General features: G+C 42.7%; 1 protein-coding gene across 7 annotated transcripts in view; it reads right to left on the bottom strand.

Annotated features, from left to right (window-relative positions):
• Nucleotides 1–830: 830 nt before the first annotated feature.
• The window catches only part of LOC105237425 (protein FAM122A-like), a 63,534-nt gene continuing 44,047 nt past the window's right edge, over nt 831–20,317 (bottom strand). For 6 of the 7 annotated variants that reach the window (XM_034649459.1, XM_034649462.1, XM_034649460.1 and 3 more), the window contains one exon: nt 16,325–18,514. In XM_034649459.1, coding sequence (XP_034505350.1) covers nt 18,437–18,514 — 78 coding nt within the window. In that variant the 3' untranslated portion in view covers nt 16,325–18,436. Of the gene's footprint in view, nt 1,148–16,324; nt 18,515–20,317 lie in introns of those variants that run through there. The other variant, XM_034649464.1, reaches the window with a different exon arrangement.

Below are 20,317 nucleotides of genomic sequence, written 5' to 3'. Positions count from 1 at the left end.
CCTTTTGTAATAATCTAAGGGTAAGAGTTTTGATAATTACAAGTTTGTAGGAGGAAACGATGTCCTTGCTCCAAATATTTATATCACATACCTCAGGATCCTGGAGAAGGTTCTGGTTTGCATGCTGTACTGGCTGGGTGGGCATTTGGGAGAACTGTAGAGGGAATTTGGGCATGGGGTGGGAAATCAGGCTGGAGAAGTCACTCCTTCGAGCCCGAGATTCTGTGAAAGCTGGAGGGGCCAATTCATTTTGATAATGGAACTGTAGTTTTTAAAGTACAAGATTATAGAGATGGGAGAAGAAATTAATGGTTCTCAGAGGTTAGGGATGGCGGTGGGGGTGGGGATGGCGGTGGGGTGACTACAGAGGGATACACCGGGGAGATCTTTGTCGTGACAGAATAGTTTTTTTTTTTTTACCTTGATTGTGGTGGTCGTCACACAAATCTATACATGTAACAAAAAATACGACTATACACACACATCGTGCCTGTGTCAATTTTCTGGGCTTTACATGGTACTACGATTATGTGTGATGTAATCAGTGCAGGCGACTGGGTGAAGGGCAACTTCCTGTGAATCTATCCTTATTTCAAAACAAAAAGTCTAAAAAAATCCGAGCACAATTCTGCATTTCTTTTATTTTTTTATCCTTTTTATTTTTTTAAAACATATTTTTTAAATTTCTTTGTCAGAGAGAGAGAACAAATAGGGAGAGAGGCAGGCAGAGGGAGAAGCAGGCTCCCCGCCGAGCAGGGAGCCCGATGTGGGACTCGATCCCAGGACCCTGAGATCATGACCTGAGCCGAAGGCAGACACTTCACCGACTGAGCCACCCAGGCGTCCCTCTGCATTTCTTTTAAGTGGCCTATGAAACCTTTCATTTAGCCCATTTTTCTTTTGAGAGAACCCTACCCCACCTCCCCACCCCCAAACACCGTAACTGTTGAGAATCAGAACTACAGACTTAAGAAGAAACTTTTCCTTTTCTTCACGGGGGCGGAGGGGGGGGAACGGGGGAAGTCCGAGATGGAATGTGCCCTTCTTTTCTTTTACTCCACAGATCTGATGTCTCAGACCCAGGCTGTTTCGCAATGCCTTGAGCAGACCAGGAAGATTCTATGTCTGACTAGGCCAGCTCTTCTCCCTGCCATGGAAAAAAAAAGCAGAAACACGTTAAATTCCTTTCGTGCCTTCTACGTGAACAGAAGCGTAAGGGTAGGAAAGGAGGGAGAGGGCAGGCCAGGGGGGTGTGGGGGTCTTGCGGCTCTGGAATGAGAAGCTCCTCTCAGCTCAAAGGGAGCTGTGCTTCTGGGTTGAGAAAGGGCCCCAGGAGGTCAGGCACTTGGAAGAGAAACAGTTCAGCTAGCCTCAGGGAGGGGCCAGTTTGAGTTGAAGGGAGAAATGGCACCCAGCTTCTCCTCCCCACCTTCCCAAATACACCAGAGGAAGAGATGGGCCGCGCCTGGGCCCTTCAGTGGGAACAGGTGGCTGTAATGGCAGGTTCTATGGGCGTTTGGCATGGGAGCACCTGCTGCTGGCTGCCAGTTTCCTGACACCCCCTATCTCCCAGAGGCCCCCACTCGGCCTTCTTAGATTCCACGCGTCTCACTGAAATTTCTTGAGTGCATCTCATCCGGCCCAGGCAACCCAACGCTTGACTCGAAGCCGTCTCATCTTATTCTCTTAGGGTTCAAATCCTAGTTCTACCACTTACTGGCCATGTGATCTTGGGCAAGTTGTCTTGACCTCTCTGTTCCTCAGGTTGTTCATCTGTTAAATAGGGGTAATACCTGCCTTACAGGGTTTGTCCAGTGCTTTAGCAAGTGTCACCTTCTCTTTGCTCACGGTTTCCCATGGGGATGCCACGCGGTTCACTAGACCGGAAGCTCCTTGAAAAAGCTGCCTTCTCTTCCCCCCCACCCCTACCCCAGACCTAGCATATGGGTCTAGCACCGTGTTAATGAGTCCTTGTTGGCTAGGCTGAAGGACCTTTCCTGGCTACCTCAGTGATGCTGACGGAGACTCAGAAATGGGTGTAAGGGAATATCGATATTCTTTTTCAAAGATATGAGGGTAACATGCTGAATTCTTTACTTCCTTGGTACATTGTTACAGTAAAAACTGTGTATGTGCTAAGGCCTGCCTTTAGTGCAAATATAATTTTATAATTTATATTTTAAAATACAAAAAATTTTATAATTTTTATTCTTATTTATTTATTAAAAAATCTGATTTTCTCTTACCTATTTTTAAAAATTAATTAATTAATTTATTTGACAGAGAGAGAGGCAGCGAGAGAGGGAACACAAGCAGGGGGAGCGGGAGAGGGAGAAGCAGGCTTCCCACTGAGCAGGGAGCCCGATGCGGGGCTCCATCCCAGAACGCTGGGATCATGACCTGAGCCGAAGGCAGATGCTTAATGACTGAGCCACCCAGGTGCCCCCCAAATTTTATAATTTTTCTTTTCTTTTTCTTTTTTTTTTTTTAAAGATTTTATTTATTTATTTGACAGAGATAGAGACAGCCAGCGAGAGAGGGAACACAAGCAGGGGGAGTGGGAGAGGAAGAAGCAGGCTCACATCAGAGGAGCCCGATGTGGGGCTCGATCCCATAACGCTGGGATCATGCCCTGAGCTGAAGGCAGACGCTCAACCACTGTGCCACCCAGGCGCCCCCCAAAATTTTATAATTTTTAGACAACTATGTAGCTCAAGCAAAATTAAAGCCAGTGCCTAAGTATCTTGACAAAATGGCGTCTTGATCAGTTTATCAGAAGTGGAGCAGGAAAAGAACATTAGACTGACATGCTCTTTACCACAGAATTCAGAAGGTTATTAAATAGAGCAAACGAATCTGAAATCGACCCAGTCACTTCTATACTCCATTGTCTTGGGACCACACCTCAGTCTGCAGTCATTTGTGAGGGATGGTGGAAAGAAGAATGGACAAGAAAATGAAGACCAGAGATACTGCCTCAGATTTAGTCATTCATTCACTCATTCAGGCAACAAATCTTTACTGAGTGCCTGCCATGGGGCGAGGCTTTATGCTTCATAGACATGATCCTGCCCTGTGTGAAATTTCCTATCAGTCACTTCATCTCTCTGGGTCTCATGCTCCCCATCTGTCAAAAGGTAACAAATCTATTTCTATCACAATTATGAGAATTCTAGGAATGAGTGCAGGAGCCAGAGCCTTGCACACTGTTATCGTTCTCTACTGTTGTCCTCTATGTAATGGCCACATAATGAGCTCGCGATCACTTGAAAATTATGTCCAAACTCTAGTTCAAGGGGGCTGAGGATGCTCTGCCTATCTCATTCTCCTTGCTCACATATTGGCAAGCCAACCTAGACCGAAGTGAGCAGCACGGACGGAGAGCTCTACGGTACTGGGTGAAGCATTACAGTGAACAGCACTCCACTTCCTGTTCTCAAATGGGTTGGATTTCACACATGGTTCTTGTGACGGGTTGAATCAGGTCCCCCAAAAAGATATGTTGAAGCCCCAACCCTGGGTACCTGTGAATGTGACCTTATGGAAATAGGGTCTTTGCAGATGTAATCAAGTTAAGATGACGTCATTAGGGTGGGCCCTAATCCAATATGACTGATGTCCTTATAAGAAGAGGGAAATGGGAAGCAGACACAGACACCAAGAGAATGTCACGTGAAGACACACACAGACACAGAGGGAAGACAGCTAGAGGAGGATGGAGGCAGAGACGGAAGCCATGTAGCCACAAGCCAGGAAACACCCGGGGCTCCCAGAAGCTGGGACAGGCCAGGAAGGATCCTACCCTAGAGGCTTGCGAGGGAGCATGCCCCTGCCACACCTTGATTTCAAACTCTATCTTCTGGAACTGTGAGAGAATGAATTTCTAGTGTGTGATACCACCCCGTTTGTGGTAATTGGTTATGGAAGTCCCAGGAAACAAATACAGTCCCCAAACAAAAATAGCTCTACCGTGTACTTCACTCTCCCTTCCATGTAGACATGGCGACTTTCCTTTTCTGTATAGGAACCCACGTGAAAATGATGCCTTGATCCCAGTGCCTAAAAATGTGGGTCTCCAGAATGGCGGAAGAGGTTGGGTGGAATCCTGAGTTCTGTTTTATGTTTTTCAAATAAGTCAAAATGGAAGGCAAGAATGCCCCCCAATGTTACCTTCTGTGCTCCCAAGTTTGATGGAAAATAATAAGAGGAGGCAGGCCTGGGGCCGACTAGCAAGCCACTGCTATGGGCCCTCAGGATGGAGACCATCCTGGGAAGGCCATGGAGTCCATTTGGGGTCCCGACAAAGGCCAGCAGGGCTTAGAGGAGAACTGACCTCGGTTAAGGTTTCCAAGCACTGCCGGCTTGTCTCCACTTAGACTTCACTCTTGCAGCCAACCAGAGGCTGCTGTCCTAGCAAAGGAGGCGTCCCTTCTGTAGGACAAATGAGCCACCACCATAGTAAAAACTGATTCAGGCAAGAGTCGTCAATGATCCTAACATTAGAAAGTTTTATGAGAAACATGTTATTTATGTAGTCTCAAAGTATCTCCTCATACATTAGTTATTAAGTATGGAAAAAAAAGTTGTATCTTTTTTCTTTTTAGACAGGAAGGGGGGTAGAGGAGCAGAGGGAGAGGGAGAGAGAGAATCAAGCAGATTCCACACCCAGCACAGAGCCCGATGTGGGGCTTGATCTCAAGACCCTGAGATCATGACCTGAGCCAAAATCAAGAGCTGGACTCTTAACCGACTGAGCCACCCAGGTGCCCCGTGAAAAATCATATCTTTATGGTGGAAAAACATGGAGGCATTTAACCAATTAATCAAAGTTAACATCACCAACAATCATCATACGGCCTTTTATGTTTTACTCTCATCATGAGGACACATCAGGCAAATCCCAACTAGGGAACATTCTACAAAATAACTGGCCCATACTCTTCTAAAAGGTTGATGTCATGAAAGACAAAGAAAGGCTGGGGGCTGTTCCAGATTGAAGGACACTTGAGAGAATCAAGAGACACAACAAGGAAATACATCGGACCAGAACAAAAATAGCTATGAAGGACATTCTTGGGACAATGAGCACAACTGGAATATGACCTGTACAATGAGCACAATTGGAATATGACCTGTAGATGATATAATAGGATGGTGTATCAGTGTTATATTTCTTGAATTTGCCAGCTTTACTGTGTCTATCTAATAGAATGTCCTTGTTCTTAGGAAATACATATTGAAGTACTGGGGGCAAAGGAATATGATGTCTGCAATTCACTCTCAGTGCTTCACACGCAAAAATGTGTGTGTGTGTGTGTGTGTGTGTGTGTGTGTGTGTAGGGAGAATGGTCAATATTAACAAGATGCCAACAACAGATGAATCTTGATAAAGGGCATGCGAAAGTTCTTTTTACCATTTTTGCATACAATTTCCTGTACATTGAAAGTATTTCACATTAAAATTGTAAAAAAGGATTATTTTGAGCATTTAACCACGTGCCCAATGCTGTGCTCCGTGTGAGCTATTCAAGGGAGCGTAACACGTGGTCTTGATCCTTAACCCAGGAGCTCATAGTCTGAGACGGATGGGACAAAAAAAGAGGCCAGCACATTTCGGTGTGATAAAGGAAGCTGCGAGAGCACAGGGAAGGTATGCTAAACCCAGACTGCCTGGGCAAGGGGGCCAGACGAGGCTGTCTCCAGAGGAGGTAAAGGGGAGGCTTCAAGTTGGGGGAACTGGTGGGCTGGGGTGCTGGTGAGCTGTGAAAGCAGGGCTGATGGACAGACTGTGGGACATAGGGAAGATGCAGGCAGCAAGGGGAAGCCACCTGCCCCCTGAGGACAGACAACAAGGCACGGATTAGCAGGTGTTGGGGGCCAGGCCAAAGCCACCATAGCTTCTGAGGTAACAGAAGAAGCACAGACATAAGCAAAACAACTTAAGGCTGCAAGGTTGAACACAAGTGTGCTTACTGATGGCATAGGATGAACTTGGCAGGGCTGTATACTGAATGTCCTGGAGACATCAGCCCCCAGATTGATAACTATACGTAACTTGGGTAAGGGCATGGCCCCAGATGAGTTGGGTTGGCTAATAATAGACTGCAAGGAAGGAAGAGAACATCAAGTGATCATAAGAAACTAAAGAAGTGATTTTTTGAGAACACGATGAGCTTTACCAGCAGTAAGGATAAGGTGGTACCCAATTAACACACATCAGGGTAGGGAGAGGTTGTTGTTAACAGGAAAAATCCTGAGAATAGTACCGGGTCCTGGAATAAAGGGAATCAGGGAGGCAGTACTGCTGTTTCAGAAAGCGATGGGGGAATGGGAATTTCCACTCAATTACAAGATACAAGAGCTGGGAAGAGAAAGAACATGAATATTCCCAGCAAGAGCCTGGTGGGAGCTCATCTGTTTTCCTTTCTTTGAAAACTTTTATATTATGGAAAATTTACAAAAATAATGAGAACACCATTAGCTTAAACTGCATGAAATGGCTGTGACGTGAGCATTTTTTGCCCTACTACAGTGGTGGTTTCATGTTGCAGATGAAAATGGACCGCCAGCTACCCGTCACCCAGGCTCAGCAATTATTTTGACACACGGTCAATTTCATCACGGCCAAATTCCCACCCATTACCCTGGCAAACTGACTGGTCTGAAGCAAACTCTCCAGTGGGAGTTTTTGTTGTGCTTTTATTTGAATGATTTAATAGATATCTAGAAGAGAGCTCCAAATTATACATAGATAGATATATGCTTATGTATAATTTTTTAGTTAGTTTAGTCCCTCACTAAGTAATACATTCACATGGCTCAAAATTCAAAAGGCACATCACATTGTATACATTGAGTATATACAAATTAGTTGTCAATTACATGTCCATAAAGCAAAAGCAAAAAAAAAAAAAAAAAAGAAAGAAAAGAAAAAAGAAAGAAAAAAGCTACAACACAAAAAGACAAGTGAAAAGTTGCTTTCCAAATAAATCCTGTCACCCAGCCAACAGCTCTCTCTCCTCAGAGGCGACCTGTTTGAACANAAAAAGAAAAAAAAAAAAAAAAAAAAAAAAAGAAAGAAAAGAAAAAAGAAAGAAAAAAGCTACAACACAAAAAGACAAGTGAAAAGTTGCTTTCCAAATAAATCCTGTCACCCAGCCAACAGCTCTCTCTCCTCAGAGGCGACCTGTTTGAACAATTTTCTATGTGTCCTTCAAGGAGGTGTTTTATGCATGCGTGAGCAAATAGACTGAGAACTATTCCAACTGATCTCTACCTCGCTCCTTCCACTTAATAAGAGAAACGTCCTCCTTTTTTCAGCTACCTAGCATTCCATTTTATGAACCACAATGCGTTGAACTAAGGCACTACAGCTGAACCTTTGGGTGCTTCTAACCCGTGGCTGTCCCCTCCTTGCTGCAATGACTCACTTGACACATTCATCTCGCACAAAAGCAAGTAAGTATATCTGGATGAGAAGCTCCTTCAAGCGGAATTGCTGGTTGAGAGGGAACGTGCCTTTGGAATTTTGGTGGATACTGCCAAACTGTCGTCCATCAGCTAGGCGCTATTTTAATGCCCTCTTCACCCTTTTATCTGCACGCTTTCCCGCTGCCCTTCCCACTTCCTCCCAGGCCTCCGTAAGAGAGGCCTCAACATCTCAGACTCAGGAACGCCCCCCTGACCCCCGCTTCCTACTGGTCTCCCTTGGCACTCTCGGGGCCCCCGTGGCCACCAGCCTGTCCTTCCTCCCTTCTGCTTTCCCAGAGGCCATCAGTAGCCTGCTGGCACCCTTTCCTCCTTCCGAGTCGGGCCGTGACCAGCCGTTTAGCCACGCCAGCTACCACTGACCCCTGGACTCACCCTCCCAGTGACCTTGGGCAGCACCTGCTCGGCCAATTCCCAGCCCGACGGAAGTCCCACCATCCATTCTCTCCACCCCGCACTCCCAGGCTCCTGGCTATCGCAGGAGAAGGTCACGCAGTTGGCTCCACGACAAAGCCAGGCCAGCCAGCCTCAGCGGGGCCCCATGGGCTGCGAGGCAGTCCTTTTATATATCTGTATCACATTTCTCTCAGCGATTGTTCCAAATCCTCTCCCTCTCCTCAGATCCCCTACCCAGCCCCCTCCGCCTGACCACCCTCAGTCGGGGGCCAGCTTTGGATTTCAGCCATAGGACACAGGTCATTGGGCAGGAAGGCCCTCGCATCTCCCTCTTTGCCTCGCCCTCTCGCCCTCTCCCGGTTCTCTGCCTTTCCCCCACCCCTCAGCCTCATGGGGACAGGGAGCTCCTCCTCAAGGTTGCCACTTGGTCCCAGGAGCCACCCTCTTTCCCTTTGGGCAAGCACTCCCTCCCCACTGGTGTTTCTCCTCTCAGTCTAGAAACACTTCCCATAAATAAATCTGTGTCACTGTTCCGCACTACCGCCAAACTTCAAACGCAGTCATCTTTAAAATGACCCCAGTAATTCATGCCTCCTGGTGGCACTTCCTCCCTCCGAGTGCCCCCAAATGTAACAAAACGATCAGAAAATTACAAGCAAAAAGAAGAAGAGAGAAACCGCCCACAGTCGCATCAGCCTACTGTTAATATTTTGATATGTTTCTTTCCAAGCTTTTTATATGCACATCTATACATTTATATATCTATATGTATTTTTTAAAAGATTTTATTTATTTGTCATAAAGAGAGAGAGAGAGCACGAGCAGGGGGAGTGACAGGCAGAGGGAGAAGCAGGCTCCCCACAGAGCAGGGGGAGCCCGATGCGGGACTCGATCCCAGGACCCCTGGGATCCTGACCTGAGCCGAAGGCAGACACTTCACCAACTGAGCCACCCAGGCGCCCCTATATGTATTTTTTCTTACAAAAGTGGGTCATAGTGTACATATTGCTTTGTCATAATCTATTTCAGACATCTCAGCTTTGCTACTTAGTACTTGTCTGACCCTGGATTAGTAAATTCACTTCCCTGAATCCATTTCCTCCTCTGTAAAATGAGGACTATTATAGTAACTACCTCACAGGGCTGTTCTGAGGATTAAATGAGATAAAAATATGTAAAAGCACTTATCACAGTGCCTGAATTAATGCCAGCCATTATGATTTTCCCACGTCAATAAATATAGCTCCACATAATAATTTAATGAGTTCTGTCACTGCTGTGTCTAATAGGAGTGACGAAAGCACCGCAGTGGGTCACCAACACACATCCATTTGGTATATGAGCAAGTGTATCTGTGGGGTAAACTCCGAAAAGCAGAATTGCTCATTCAAAGGCTAGGCGCATTTGTAATTTTGATAGATGGCACCAAACTGTCCTCCATCAAGTGGGAGTTACTGTGATTTCTCGAACTTAACTCTGATGGATGGATATTGAGTCTGTTTCGAATTTTTCACCGATACAAACTCAGACTGTGATGAACGTTTTTATAACAAATCTTTGCATAGATCTGTGATTATTTACTCAGGGCAGAGGAAAGAGTATAAGTAAATGCACAGAGATGGGGGAGCAAAGAGTGTGCACAGGACTCCGCTGGCCTCAATGACACACAGAGAGGAGAATGACGAGAGATGAGGCTGGAAAATAGAGCAGGACCAGATTATAAAGGATGGCCGATGCCACGGTCATTCATTCGGTCAGTCATCACATATGTAGTGACCATCTCCAATAGGCCATGCGCTGTTTTAGGCACTGTGTTCACTTAACGAACAAAACCATAACAAGATTCCTGCCCTGGAGGAGCTTATGTTCCAGCCAAGAGAGACAAACAATAAAGATAGTAAGTAAACTACAAAAAATGTTAGAAGGTGATAAGTCCTAGAGCGCCTGAGTGGGTTAAGAGTCTGCCTTCGGCTCAGGTCATGATCCCAGGGTCCTGGGATGGAGCTCTGTATCCAGCTCCCTGCTCAGCGGGGAGCCTGCTTCTCCCTCTCTGCTGCTCCCCCTGCTTGTGCTCTCTCTGTCTCTCAAATAGATAAATAAAATCTTTAAAAAGAAAAAAAAAAGAAGGTGGTATGTGCTACAGCAAAAAGAAAAAGTAGAGCAGGCTGGAGGGGATCAGGAGTGCTGGGAGTAGGGGGGATAGTAATATTAATCATTAATATTAATATTTCACAGTACGGTATTAGAGTGGCTGCTCCACGACAGAGTTTGACCTTACTTGTCACCATCACTGCCATATCCACATACTACCCGATACCTAATGATTCTGCTTGAATCAACTTACTTCCTCCCACTTAAAGTTATTTTAAAGGAAGCTTTGTAACACTGGTGTAAGTGGAGGCGCAGTATGGCATGCCATCAATGCCTAGAAAGGGAGACAGGAAGGTACCTAGGATTGGCCTCTTCCTTTCCGACGCCAGTTGGTAAACAAGAACAAACACAACAAGCACTTTGTAAAATTGTGTGCTTCGCATGTGCCGGGGAGCTGAGCTATTATACACAGTAGATACTTTTGCTAAAGGTGCCTCTGTTGTCCCCAGGACGAAACTTGGGCATTACGTAACCCTCTCAAGTCTCAGCTTGCTCCCAAACACATGGGAACAATAATGGGGACAGAGGAGAGAAGGCCCATGGCTTCCGCCCACTCTTCGTTGTGCTGGGGGGAGCACTGGAGAGAGGGCAGGAAAGGGACACGCTCCCAGCTACATCATCCCCTGACCACTGCCCCCCACCAATGTCAACGGCTGAGGTTAGAACTGAATTACTGCTTTAAAATATAAATGACCCTCCCTGGGGTTAAATTCATCGGTGCCCTTAAATTTGCCGTGAAGAACTTTAATCAGAATGCCCACATTGATTTCAGACTTGCTAGGATGGGGTTTTCTTTTTTCATTCCAGTGTGGTTCATGTACCGTGTTGTATTAGTTTCAGGCGTACAACAGAGAGAGCCAACACTTGCACACCTCACCCGGGGCTCGTCCCCGCAAGCGCACTCCTCAGTCCCCATCCCCCCCCCACCTCCCCTCTGGTAACCAGCAGTGTGTTCTCTAGAGTTAAGAGTCTTTGGGTTTGTCTCTTGTTTTCTTTGTTTGCTTATTCTGCTTCTTAAATTCCACATCTGAGTGCAACCCTGTGATATCTGTCTTTCTCGGACTGACTTATGTCACTTAGCATTATACCCTCTAGCTCCATCCATGTCATTGCAAATGGCAAGATTTCATTCTTTTTGATGACTGAGTAATATCCCATTGTGTGTATATGTGTGTGCGAATATACGTATATATTCACACCAATCTTTATCCATTCATCTCTCATGGACACTTGGGCTGCTCTCATATCTTGGCTATTGTAAATAAAGCTTCTAAAAACACAGGGGAGCATGTATCCCTTCAGATTAGTGTTTTTGTGTCTTTGGGTAAATACATAGTAGTGGAAGTACTGGATCATAGGGTAGTTCTATTTTTTTAAAAGATTATTTATTTATTTGACAGAGAGAGAGAGAGAGAGAGAGAGAGAGAGAGCATGAGCCAGGGGAGGGGCAGAGAAGCAGACTCCCCGCTGAGCAGGGAGCCCGAGGCGGGACTTGATCCCAGGATTCTGGGATCATGACCTGAGCCAAAGGCAGATGCTTAACCCACTGAGCCACTCATATGCCCTGGTAGTTCTATTTTTAATTTTTTGAGGAACTGCCATACTGTTTTCCACACTGAATGCCTGAGTTTGCGTTCCCACCACTAGCGTAGGAGGGTTCCTTTCTCTTCGCATGGGATGGGAGTTTTGGCCAAGGGCAAACCTGGGCAGATACCAGCGGAGGAGGGGAGGCTGGCACCGAGGCAGCTGGAGGGAAACAGGCAGCAGAAAGCAAGGTGGGAAGAAACGAAGACAAACCGTGTCAACTTTAATTTCCTCCACTTCACATCCTTCGGGGAAAGAAGCAGAATATAAATACGATAACTAATACAACAGCAGAGACACAGCGCCTAGGTTCTCCTAACCTGCTTTGTCTCTCACAGCGCACTCCTGCTATTCAACTTCCTGAGGAGTGTGCTTCGTTTCTAAAAAAAGCCATTTCGTTCATAGGAAACACTATGGGACTCTGAAGCACTCAATCGAAGAATTTGAACTGGAGATATGTCTTTCCACGGTTTCAGTTACCACTGACTAATAATTCCACAAAGTCACACAGATGACTCCAGGTTCCGTGAAAGGCTTACAAGCAGGAAAAGGTCAATATAATGTAGTAACCCTGGGATGTGCGCGTTGGTGTGGTCCTTCAATATTTGATTTATAAAGGAAAGATGAACTCTTGTGTACAGTAAATAATATCTTTAAATGGCTCAGAGAAAATTGAAGATGAAAGAAAAGGTTCCCACGGAAACAAAAGAGGGAGGAGCAGAGGGGTCAGTTCTCTGGTGCATGGCGGGCATTGCCGAATGACCCCAAATAGCCCACAAATGTGATGTGTTAATGCGGGTCCTAGATCACAGAGGGAAGCGGTACTAAATCTGTTTTGTGCAGACCATCTGTGATCAGATAGAAATCCCTAGAGGCGAGCACACTACTCCCAATTTCACAATGTAGAAAAGGAGAGATCAAAATCCTTTAGTCGATGGTCTGGTGAATGAGGCACCACGTTTTCTAGTACATGAATGGCTTCCTTCTCTTGCCCAGCATTTGAAGAGTCCCAGACAAGACTCAAACAACCCCGGCACTTACACTGGCGTTCCTATTCACTCAAGTGAGATTAGCAAAGCCTGTTGCTTGGTAACGTGCGCTCTATAAACCCTTGGCTCTTGGATAAGGTGAAATAGACCAAGTACATCTAGTGTTTTGTTTCATTTTTTTTAAAAAAAATTCCTTTCTTGTCATCAAGAGCCAAAGGCCGATACCACGCTTCATAGCTTTCCAGATACCCACTAACTCTAAAGTCAGACCCTTCTCTTGCCAGTAAGTGAGGGAGGTTGGGAGGCCATATACGCATTTACTATGTTACTGGGAGCACAGCAGGTCATAGCTTTTCTTTGAGTATGATTTATCTATGAATTTATCTTGACATTAAATAAAAGAGATGGGAAGTCATATGAAGCTATTCCTAAGAATTTTAGAAGACTCTGGAGAAGTCAGGTCAGTTTATTCTCTAAATCAACTGGGATTATCTTTTGAAGGAAGTATGCCAGGGTGCCTGGGTGGCTCAGTAGGTGGTTAAGTGTCTGCCTTCGGCTCAGGTTATGATCCCAGGATCCTGGGATTGAGCCCCACATCGGGCTCCCCGCTCAGCGGAAAGCCTGTTTCTCCCTCTCCCTCTGCCTGCCACTCCCCCTGCTGTGCTCTCTTTCAAATAAATAAAATCTTTTTTAAAAAATGAAGGAAGTATGCCCTTTAGCTGATCATTTAAACAGTAATGAATAATTGCATTTGGCCAAATAACAAAACCCAAGACCTACAAGGTAAATTCTTTGAAAACAAATATAATCCGATGAACATTTTTTAAATAAAATAAACATATTTAAACACATTTCCTTACTTTCACTGACGGCTCTCCTATCCTAAGCAACATTTAACACAACAAATCCTTTAGAAAAGCAGGATCTCAAAATGAAAACGCTGTTTAAATGAACCACACACATGAACTACTTAAATGAGCACGCATTGCTAGTGGGAGTATAAAATGGTGAAATCACTTTGGAAAACAGGCTGGCGATTTCTTAATAAAGGTAAACATGCACTCACCATTATAATATAGCAATTCTACTAGGTATTTATGCGAGAGAAATTAAAATATACATCCACACACAAGTTAAACACACATATTCGTAGCAGCTTTATTCATAATGGCCCCCAATTGGAAACAACCCAAATGTGCATTGAAAGGTGAACGGACAAGCCAGTTGTGCCTTATACCTCCAATGAGATACGACTCGGCAATAAAAAGCAATGAGCTACTGATATGGGAAGCAGCATGGATGGTCTAAGGACATTCTAAGAAAACCAGCCGGGCACAAAAGAGTACCTACTATAGGATTACATATGTATATGAAATTTTATGAAAGAGAATCTAATCTATAGTGAGAAAGAAAAGGAGATCAGGCATGACCTGAAGCCAGCAGTGGGGGCAGGCAGTAACTACAAAGGACAATTTTCTGCATCAATGGAAGTGGTCTACACCTTGATTGCAAGCTTAAGATGGGTGCAATCTGTGATAATTATGTAAATTACATCTCAGTAAAGTTGATTTTAAGAATCAGTGTAAACGGAAAACTCTTAAAAAGTTGAAGACTTTAAAAATATTTTTATGATTTTTAATTTTTTTCATGTTTTTTATGTAATCTCTATGCCCAATGTGGGGCTCAAACTCACAACAACCAGATCAAGAGTCATACCTCTACCGAACTGAGCCAGCCACATGCCCCCAAAAGTTGAAGATTTAAAGTTACTTCCACTTAGCAAGTATATGTATTAAACATCCTGTGTAAACTATGCCCCAAGATGCAGTCCCTACGATGGCGAAACTAAAAAACGAAGCACACAGAATGAGGTGGCTGAGTGGGGTGGCGGTGGCAGCCTTGTGGATGCAGAGATGCAGATCTTCGCGAAGACTGATGGGCAGGACGATTGCCCTAGAGTTCGAGCACAGGGACATCACGAAGAATGTCAAAGCCAAAATCCAAGACAAGGAGGGCACCCCGCCCGACCAGCAGCATCTGATTTTTGCAGGCAAAGAGCTGGAGGATGGCCCCACTCTCTTGGGCTATAATATCCAGAGAAAGTCCACCCTGCACTTGGCGCTTCACTGTGGGGTGGCCTCATGGGGCCTTCCCTCCACTGGCTGGCAGAAATACAACTGTGACAGGGCGATCTGCTGTGTTATTCTCATCTGCACCCCAGTGCCGTCAACTGCCGCCAAGAAAAAGTGAGGCCACGCCAACATCCTGGGCCGCGTGAAGGTCAAATAAGCCCCCTCCACTGCCTTACTTTGCCTGCGGGGCAGCCTCCTGCCCAAGCCTCCAAGCCCTGGGGCCTCAATAAAGCTTGCCTTCCACTGACTGGAGCAGTGAAAAACAACAACAACAACAAACAAACGAAACAACTGGGCACACAGGCACTGATGCATGGTGGAAGGCATTGGGCTAATGCTCTTTGGAGCTGGTACATACAGTTTACTAGGATCTTTTAAATAGTGCCTGCCATGTGGGATAAAAGGGACAAAGCGCAAAGGATTGATTAGGCTGGAAAGAAGAGCAATGTATAAAGTAGGTTGGTCAGGGGAACTGCGATCAGATCAAAGACAAGAAATTATATTCACCATGAACCCCGGCTTGTCACTGTCATCTTGTTAGGTGCCTGTCAAGAGAGAGGCCAGTAACTCTGGACGCAGCTTGACCTTGTCCAAAAACTGGAACCGATGATTGGGAAAAAAGAGTAGCAAATGGTATAGGACAAGAGGTTCTTGACTGCAGGAACTCTCTTGCCCTCCCCAGTAGTATGAAAGCTCTTCTCATGCTCCTTTCAGTGCTTGATAAAAAGTTCTACTAAGGTTTTAATAAATGCAGAAGACTGGATAAGGAACTGATCTGGAATATTTTATTCGTCTATATAGCTTAGAAATTAAAAGATGGGAAAATAGCTAATTGAGTATCTCATATATAATCTTCTGATAGGATTTCAAGTACAGTCACACTGAACTGGGAAGTATTCTGAAATTACTTTTTTAATTAGAGAAATCGAATATCACAGTTTTTAAGGAACTGATAATGAGATGTGAAAAGAAACGTGTGGAGTGTTGTGGTCATTTTTGGGTACCACACTTGAAGGATATTGACAAACTGTAAAACGTTCAGAGGCCAATGGCTAGGATGGTAACAAGATCTAGAAACCACCTCATAAAGACTAGAATGCAAACCTAGAGAAGAAAGATGGTCGTTCTTGCCAAATATCTGGTGATGGATACTTGGGTTGTTGCCACCTTTTGGCTATTGTGAATAATGCTGTAAGGAACAGCATACAAGTGTCTGAGTCCTGGTTTTCAAGGAGTGGAATTCTTGGATCATATAATAATTCTATGTTTAATATTTTGAGGAATTTCCAAAATGTTTTCCATAGTCACTGCATTATTTTACATTCTAACCAGCAATGTACAAGGGTCCTATTTCTCCATATCCTCACCAATACTTGTTACTAGGAGCTGGATTTTGTTTATTTTGTGGCATTCCCTATGACAAATTAGGACCAAATGATGGAAGGTAGATTGCAGTTCATATCAGGAAGCATTTTTGAATGAATAGAACTTTCTTTCTTTCTTCCTTTTTAAAAATATTTTATTTATTTATTTGACAGAGAGAGAGCAGGAGAGCACAAGCAGGGGGAGCGGCAGAGGGAGAAGGAGAAGCAGGTTCCCCGCGGAGCAGGGCGCCCAATACAAGGCTTGATCCCAGGACCCTGGGATCATGACCTGAGCCAAAGGCAGTTGCTTAACCAACTGAGCCACCCAGGCACCCCATGAGTAGAACTTTCTAATAGTTGAAAGGCTCTTTGACTCTCCTTCAGTGAAAGTTAATAGAAGTGAAGAGTCCAACAAGCGGTAAGGGAGTCCTGACCCCTTCATCCCCTCCCTTGTATAATTAATAACTGCAGATAGGTTTCTAAAATATTTTTAACTTCTATTATTTTTTGATTATACAAGTAACCAATATTCCACGTGGAAAAATATGAAAATACAGACAAGCAAAGAGAAAAACAAATGAAAACAAAATCATCCATCTTCCCACCACCCAGAGACTTAAGCATTTTGGCATACAGCCTTACAAACTTTTTTCTGTTATATATCCATATAAAATATATACATATACTTTTTTAAAACAAAAATGAAATCCCATTAATCACACTGCTTTTTTACTTTACAATAAAGTATAAACATCCTTCCACGTCAAGTGATATATGACCATGTCATCATTCTTAATGGGTGCACAGATTTCCATGGAATGAGTGTACTGTAATTTGTTTAACCCAATGTTTTCCAAAGGGTCTACATAACATAAATCTCACAAGATGACCCTCCAAACCAAGAACTTAAGTTAAACAGTTTAAAAAATGCTTTATACCATATCTCTTTTGTTGGGCTTTCACAATGTTAAAGAAATGATTTTAACCAATTTTCCTAAACTTATTTGACCATAGACTCCCCATGGCCTTCCACTTCTTTCATTCTTCAGGACACTTACTTATTCACATTTTATAAAACACCCTGAGAAATGAGGGCTTAACTGATCCGTTAGTGTTAAATACTAGGTTTTTTTGTTTTTTACATAGAACATGCTATTTTAACCACTTTTAAGTATGCGATTCTGTGGCATTGATTACATTAACAATGTGCAACCATTCCCACTATCTAGTTCCAAAACTTTTTCATCATCCCAAGCAGAAACTTTATACACATTAAGAATAACTCTCCATTCCCCCTCCCACCAGTCTCTGGTAACCTATAATCTACTTTCTATCTCTATGAATTTGTCTATTTTTAAATATCTCATGTAAGTGGAGTCATGCAATATATCTGTCCTTTTGTGTCTGGCTTATTTCACTTAGCACAATGTTTTCAAGTTTCATCCATGTGGTAGTACGTACCAGAACGTCATTCCTTTTTATAGCTAAACAATATCCCATTGTATGTATAGAACACATTTTCATCCATTCATCTGGTGACGGACACTTGGGTTGTTGCCACCTTTTGGCTATTTTGAACAATGCCACAAGGAACACTAGCATACAAGTATTTATTTGAGTCCTGGTTTTCAAGGCGTGGAATTGCTGGATCTTATGATGACTCTATGTTATCATAGAGTTTAATATTTTGTGGATGTTTAATATGTTTTATATGTTTAATGCTTAATATTTTGAGGAACTGCCACAATGTTTTCCACAGTCACTGCATTATTTTACACTCCAAACAGCAATGTACAAGGGTCCTCTGCTTCTCCACATCTTCACCAACACTTGTTACTATCTTTTTGATTCTAGCCAACCTAGTGGGTATGAAGTGATCTCTCTCTGTGGTGTTGATTTGCATTTCCCTAATGACTAAAGATGTGGAACATCTTTTCATGTGCTTATTGGCCATTTGTATATCTTCTTTGGAGACATGTCTAATCATAAAGTAGTTTGCCCATATTTTAGTTGGGTTGTTTGTCTTTTTATGGCTGAGTTATAAGACTTCTTTACATAGTCTAGATTAAACTCATCAGATATGATTTACAAATATTTTTTGTCACTCTATAGGCTATCTTTTTCACTGTCTTGTTAATGTCCTTTCATGCACAAAAGTTCTTAATTTTGATAAAGTTCCACTTATCTATTTTCTTCTTTTGTTGCTCATGTTTTTAATGATATATCTAAGAATCCATTGCCAAATCCAAGGTCATAAAGATTTACCCCTGTTTTTTCCCTAAGAATTTAATGGTTTTAGCTCTTAATATTTAGGTCGTTGATCTATTTTGAATTAATTTTTGTGTACGGTGTGAGGTAGGAGTCCAACTTCATTTTCTGGCATGTGGATATTCAGTTGCTCCAGCACCACCTGTTGAAAACATTACATTTTTCACGACTACAAATAACATTACGGTAAACATCCTTTTCAACCTATCCCATATTTTTCCCTAAGAAAAATTTCAAGAATTGCTATATCGAAAGATGTGCACATTTTGAAGGCTTGTGATACATACTACCAAACTTCATCCAGAAAGGACATTAAGAACCCACCACAGGGGATTTCAACACCAGTTTCACCAAACTCTCAACAGCCATGTATACTACAAACAAATTTTAAATCTCTGCTAATCAATGTGGCATGGGAATGTATTCCAATTAAAGTTTAAGAGTCTTAGCTGAACTTGCCTTGATAGCCCCAACATGTTAGCCTCAGAACCTTCCTTTCCAAAGGCTTCACACTTACGAAAAGGTTATCTAAGAATAGGACTCGATGTAAACCACTGCAGAGTTTAATATAAGTCTAGTTAAGCAAGCAAACTAAACCCCCCCTCACATAAGAGTGGGGCTAGAAACGGAAAGTATAATTAGGTTCCTCCACGGGATAATGTAATTTCAAAATATTTCCCTCCTCAGCACAAAGTCACAAACCAGCTGTTTGCGACTTTCGAGTGTGTCCTTTTTTGTTTGTGCTCAGTGGAGAGTTACCAAGCATAAGAGCCAGGCCATGAAATCAACTGAACTGAAGTTAGAGGTTTTTCTTAGAGCCATATAATGATTATCAAGGAAAAAGAAGAACTATTTTGCTGGTAGTCTGTGTTTTAGTACTAGTTAAGCACTTCCAAATGTCAATTGTGCCCAAGATTTTATAGTTGATGTAGCTTTTTTGCCCTGTCTCTTTTGCTTCTCTGAAATGAACATACCAAGTGTATCTTTATTTTGTTTTGTCTCACGCTGTAGTTACTAGAAAGAAAATTTTATGGTGAGTGCTTTGTCAGTGGGAACTTGTTATTAATATGGAAATCCTGAGAGGATCATTTATCCATACAAAACAAGAAACCAGGGGGAAATTAGCTTTCCACATTTCATCATAAAGCATGCATAATTCATAGAAGAGAGGAAACTATTGATGAGGCTGAACAAAATGAGTTTCTTGTTGCCAGAAAGAATAAAAATATTAGGCATAAAGCTCTCTAATTTCCTAAATATTTTCTTAAAGCCTTCTGAAGCTTAATGCCATCGTGACTTTCACTGTTACAGTGGCAAAGACGAAGGCAGATGCTTTCACAGAATCAATAAAATTTTAAGAGGCAGAAAGGATCTTGTAAATACCTAGTTCAACTCTATTTTACAGATTGGAAATCTGGAGCTCAGATCGGTGAAGTGACCTGTTGAAAGTCATACAGAGTGAGTGACGGACCTGGAGCCACAAGTCAGGTCTCCTGACTCCTGCACTCATACTGTAGTCTGGGCATTCCCCTGTTACCAGTTTACTTTGCTATCAGTGATGCCACTGAGATCTCCAATCATATATATATATAATCGATCAATTCTATATATAAATTTATATATATTTATATATAATTTAGATATAATTATAATATAATATATTTATATATTATATATAATATTTATATTAAATATTAATATAATAATAATATATAATTATATATATATATAATATATAATATATAAAATATATAATATATATAAATATATACATAAATATATAATATATAAATATATATTCTATATAAACATATATAATATAAAAATATATATATTATTGATCAATTTACAGGATTCAATTAATAACTGCATTAATTTAATGCATTTCTTCTGAGAGGCCATGGTCATTAAGTCTCCTACTATGAAGAAAGTTGAACAAGTTTCC

Source organism: Ailuropoda melanoleuca, chromosome X (genome assembly GCF_002007445.2).
Source record: "Ailuropoda melanoleuca isolate Jingjing chromosome X, ASM200744v2, whole genome shotgun sequence".
NCBI classification, from domain to species: domain Eukaryota; kingdom Metazoa; phylum Chordata; class Mammalia; order Carnivora; family Ursidae; genus Ailuropoda; species Ailuropoda melanoleuca.
This window is presented reverse-complemented; position numbering and strand designations above follow the sequence as displayed.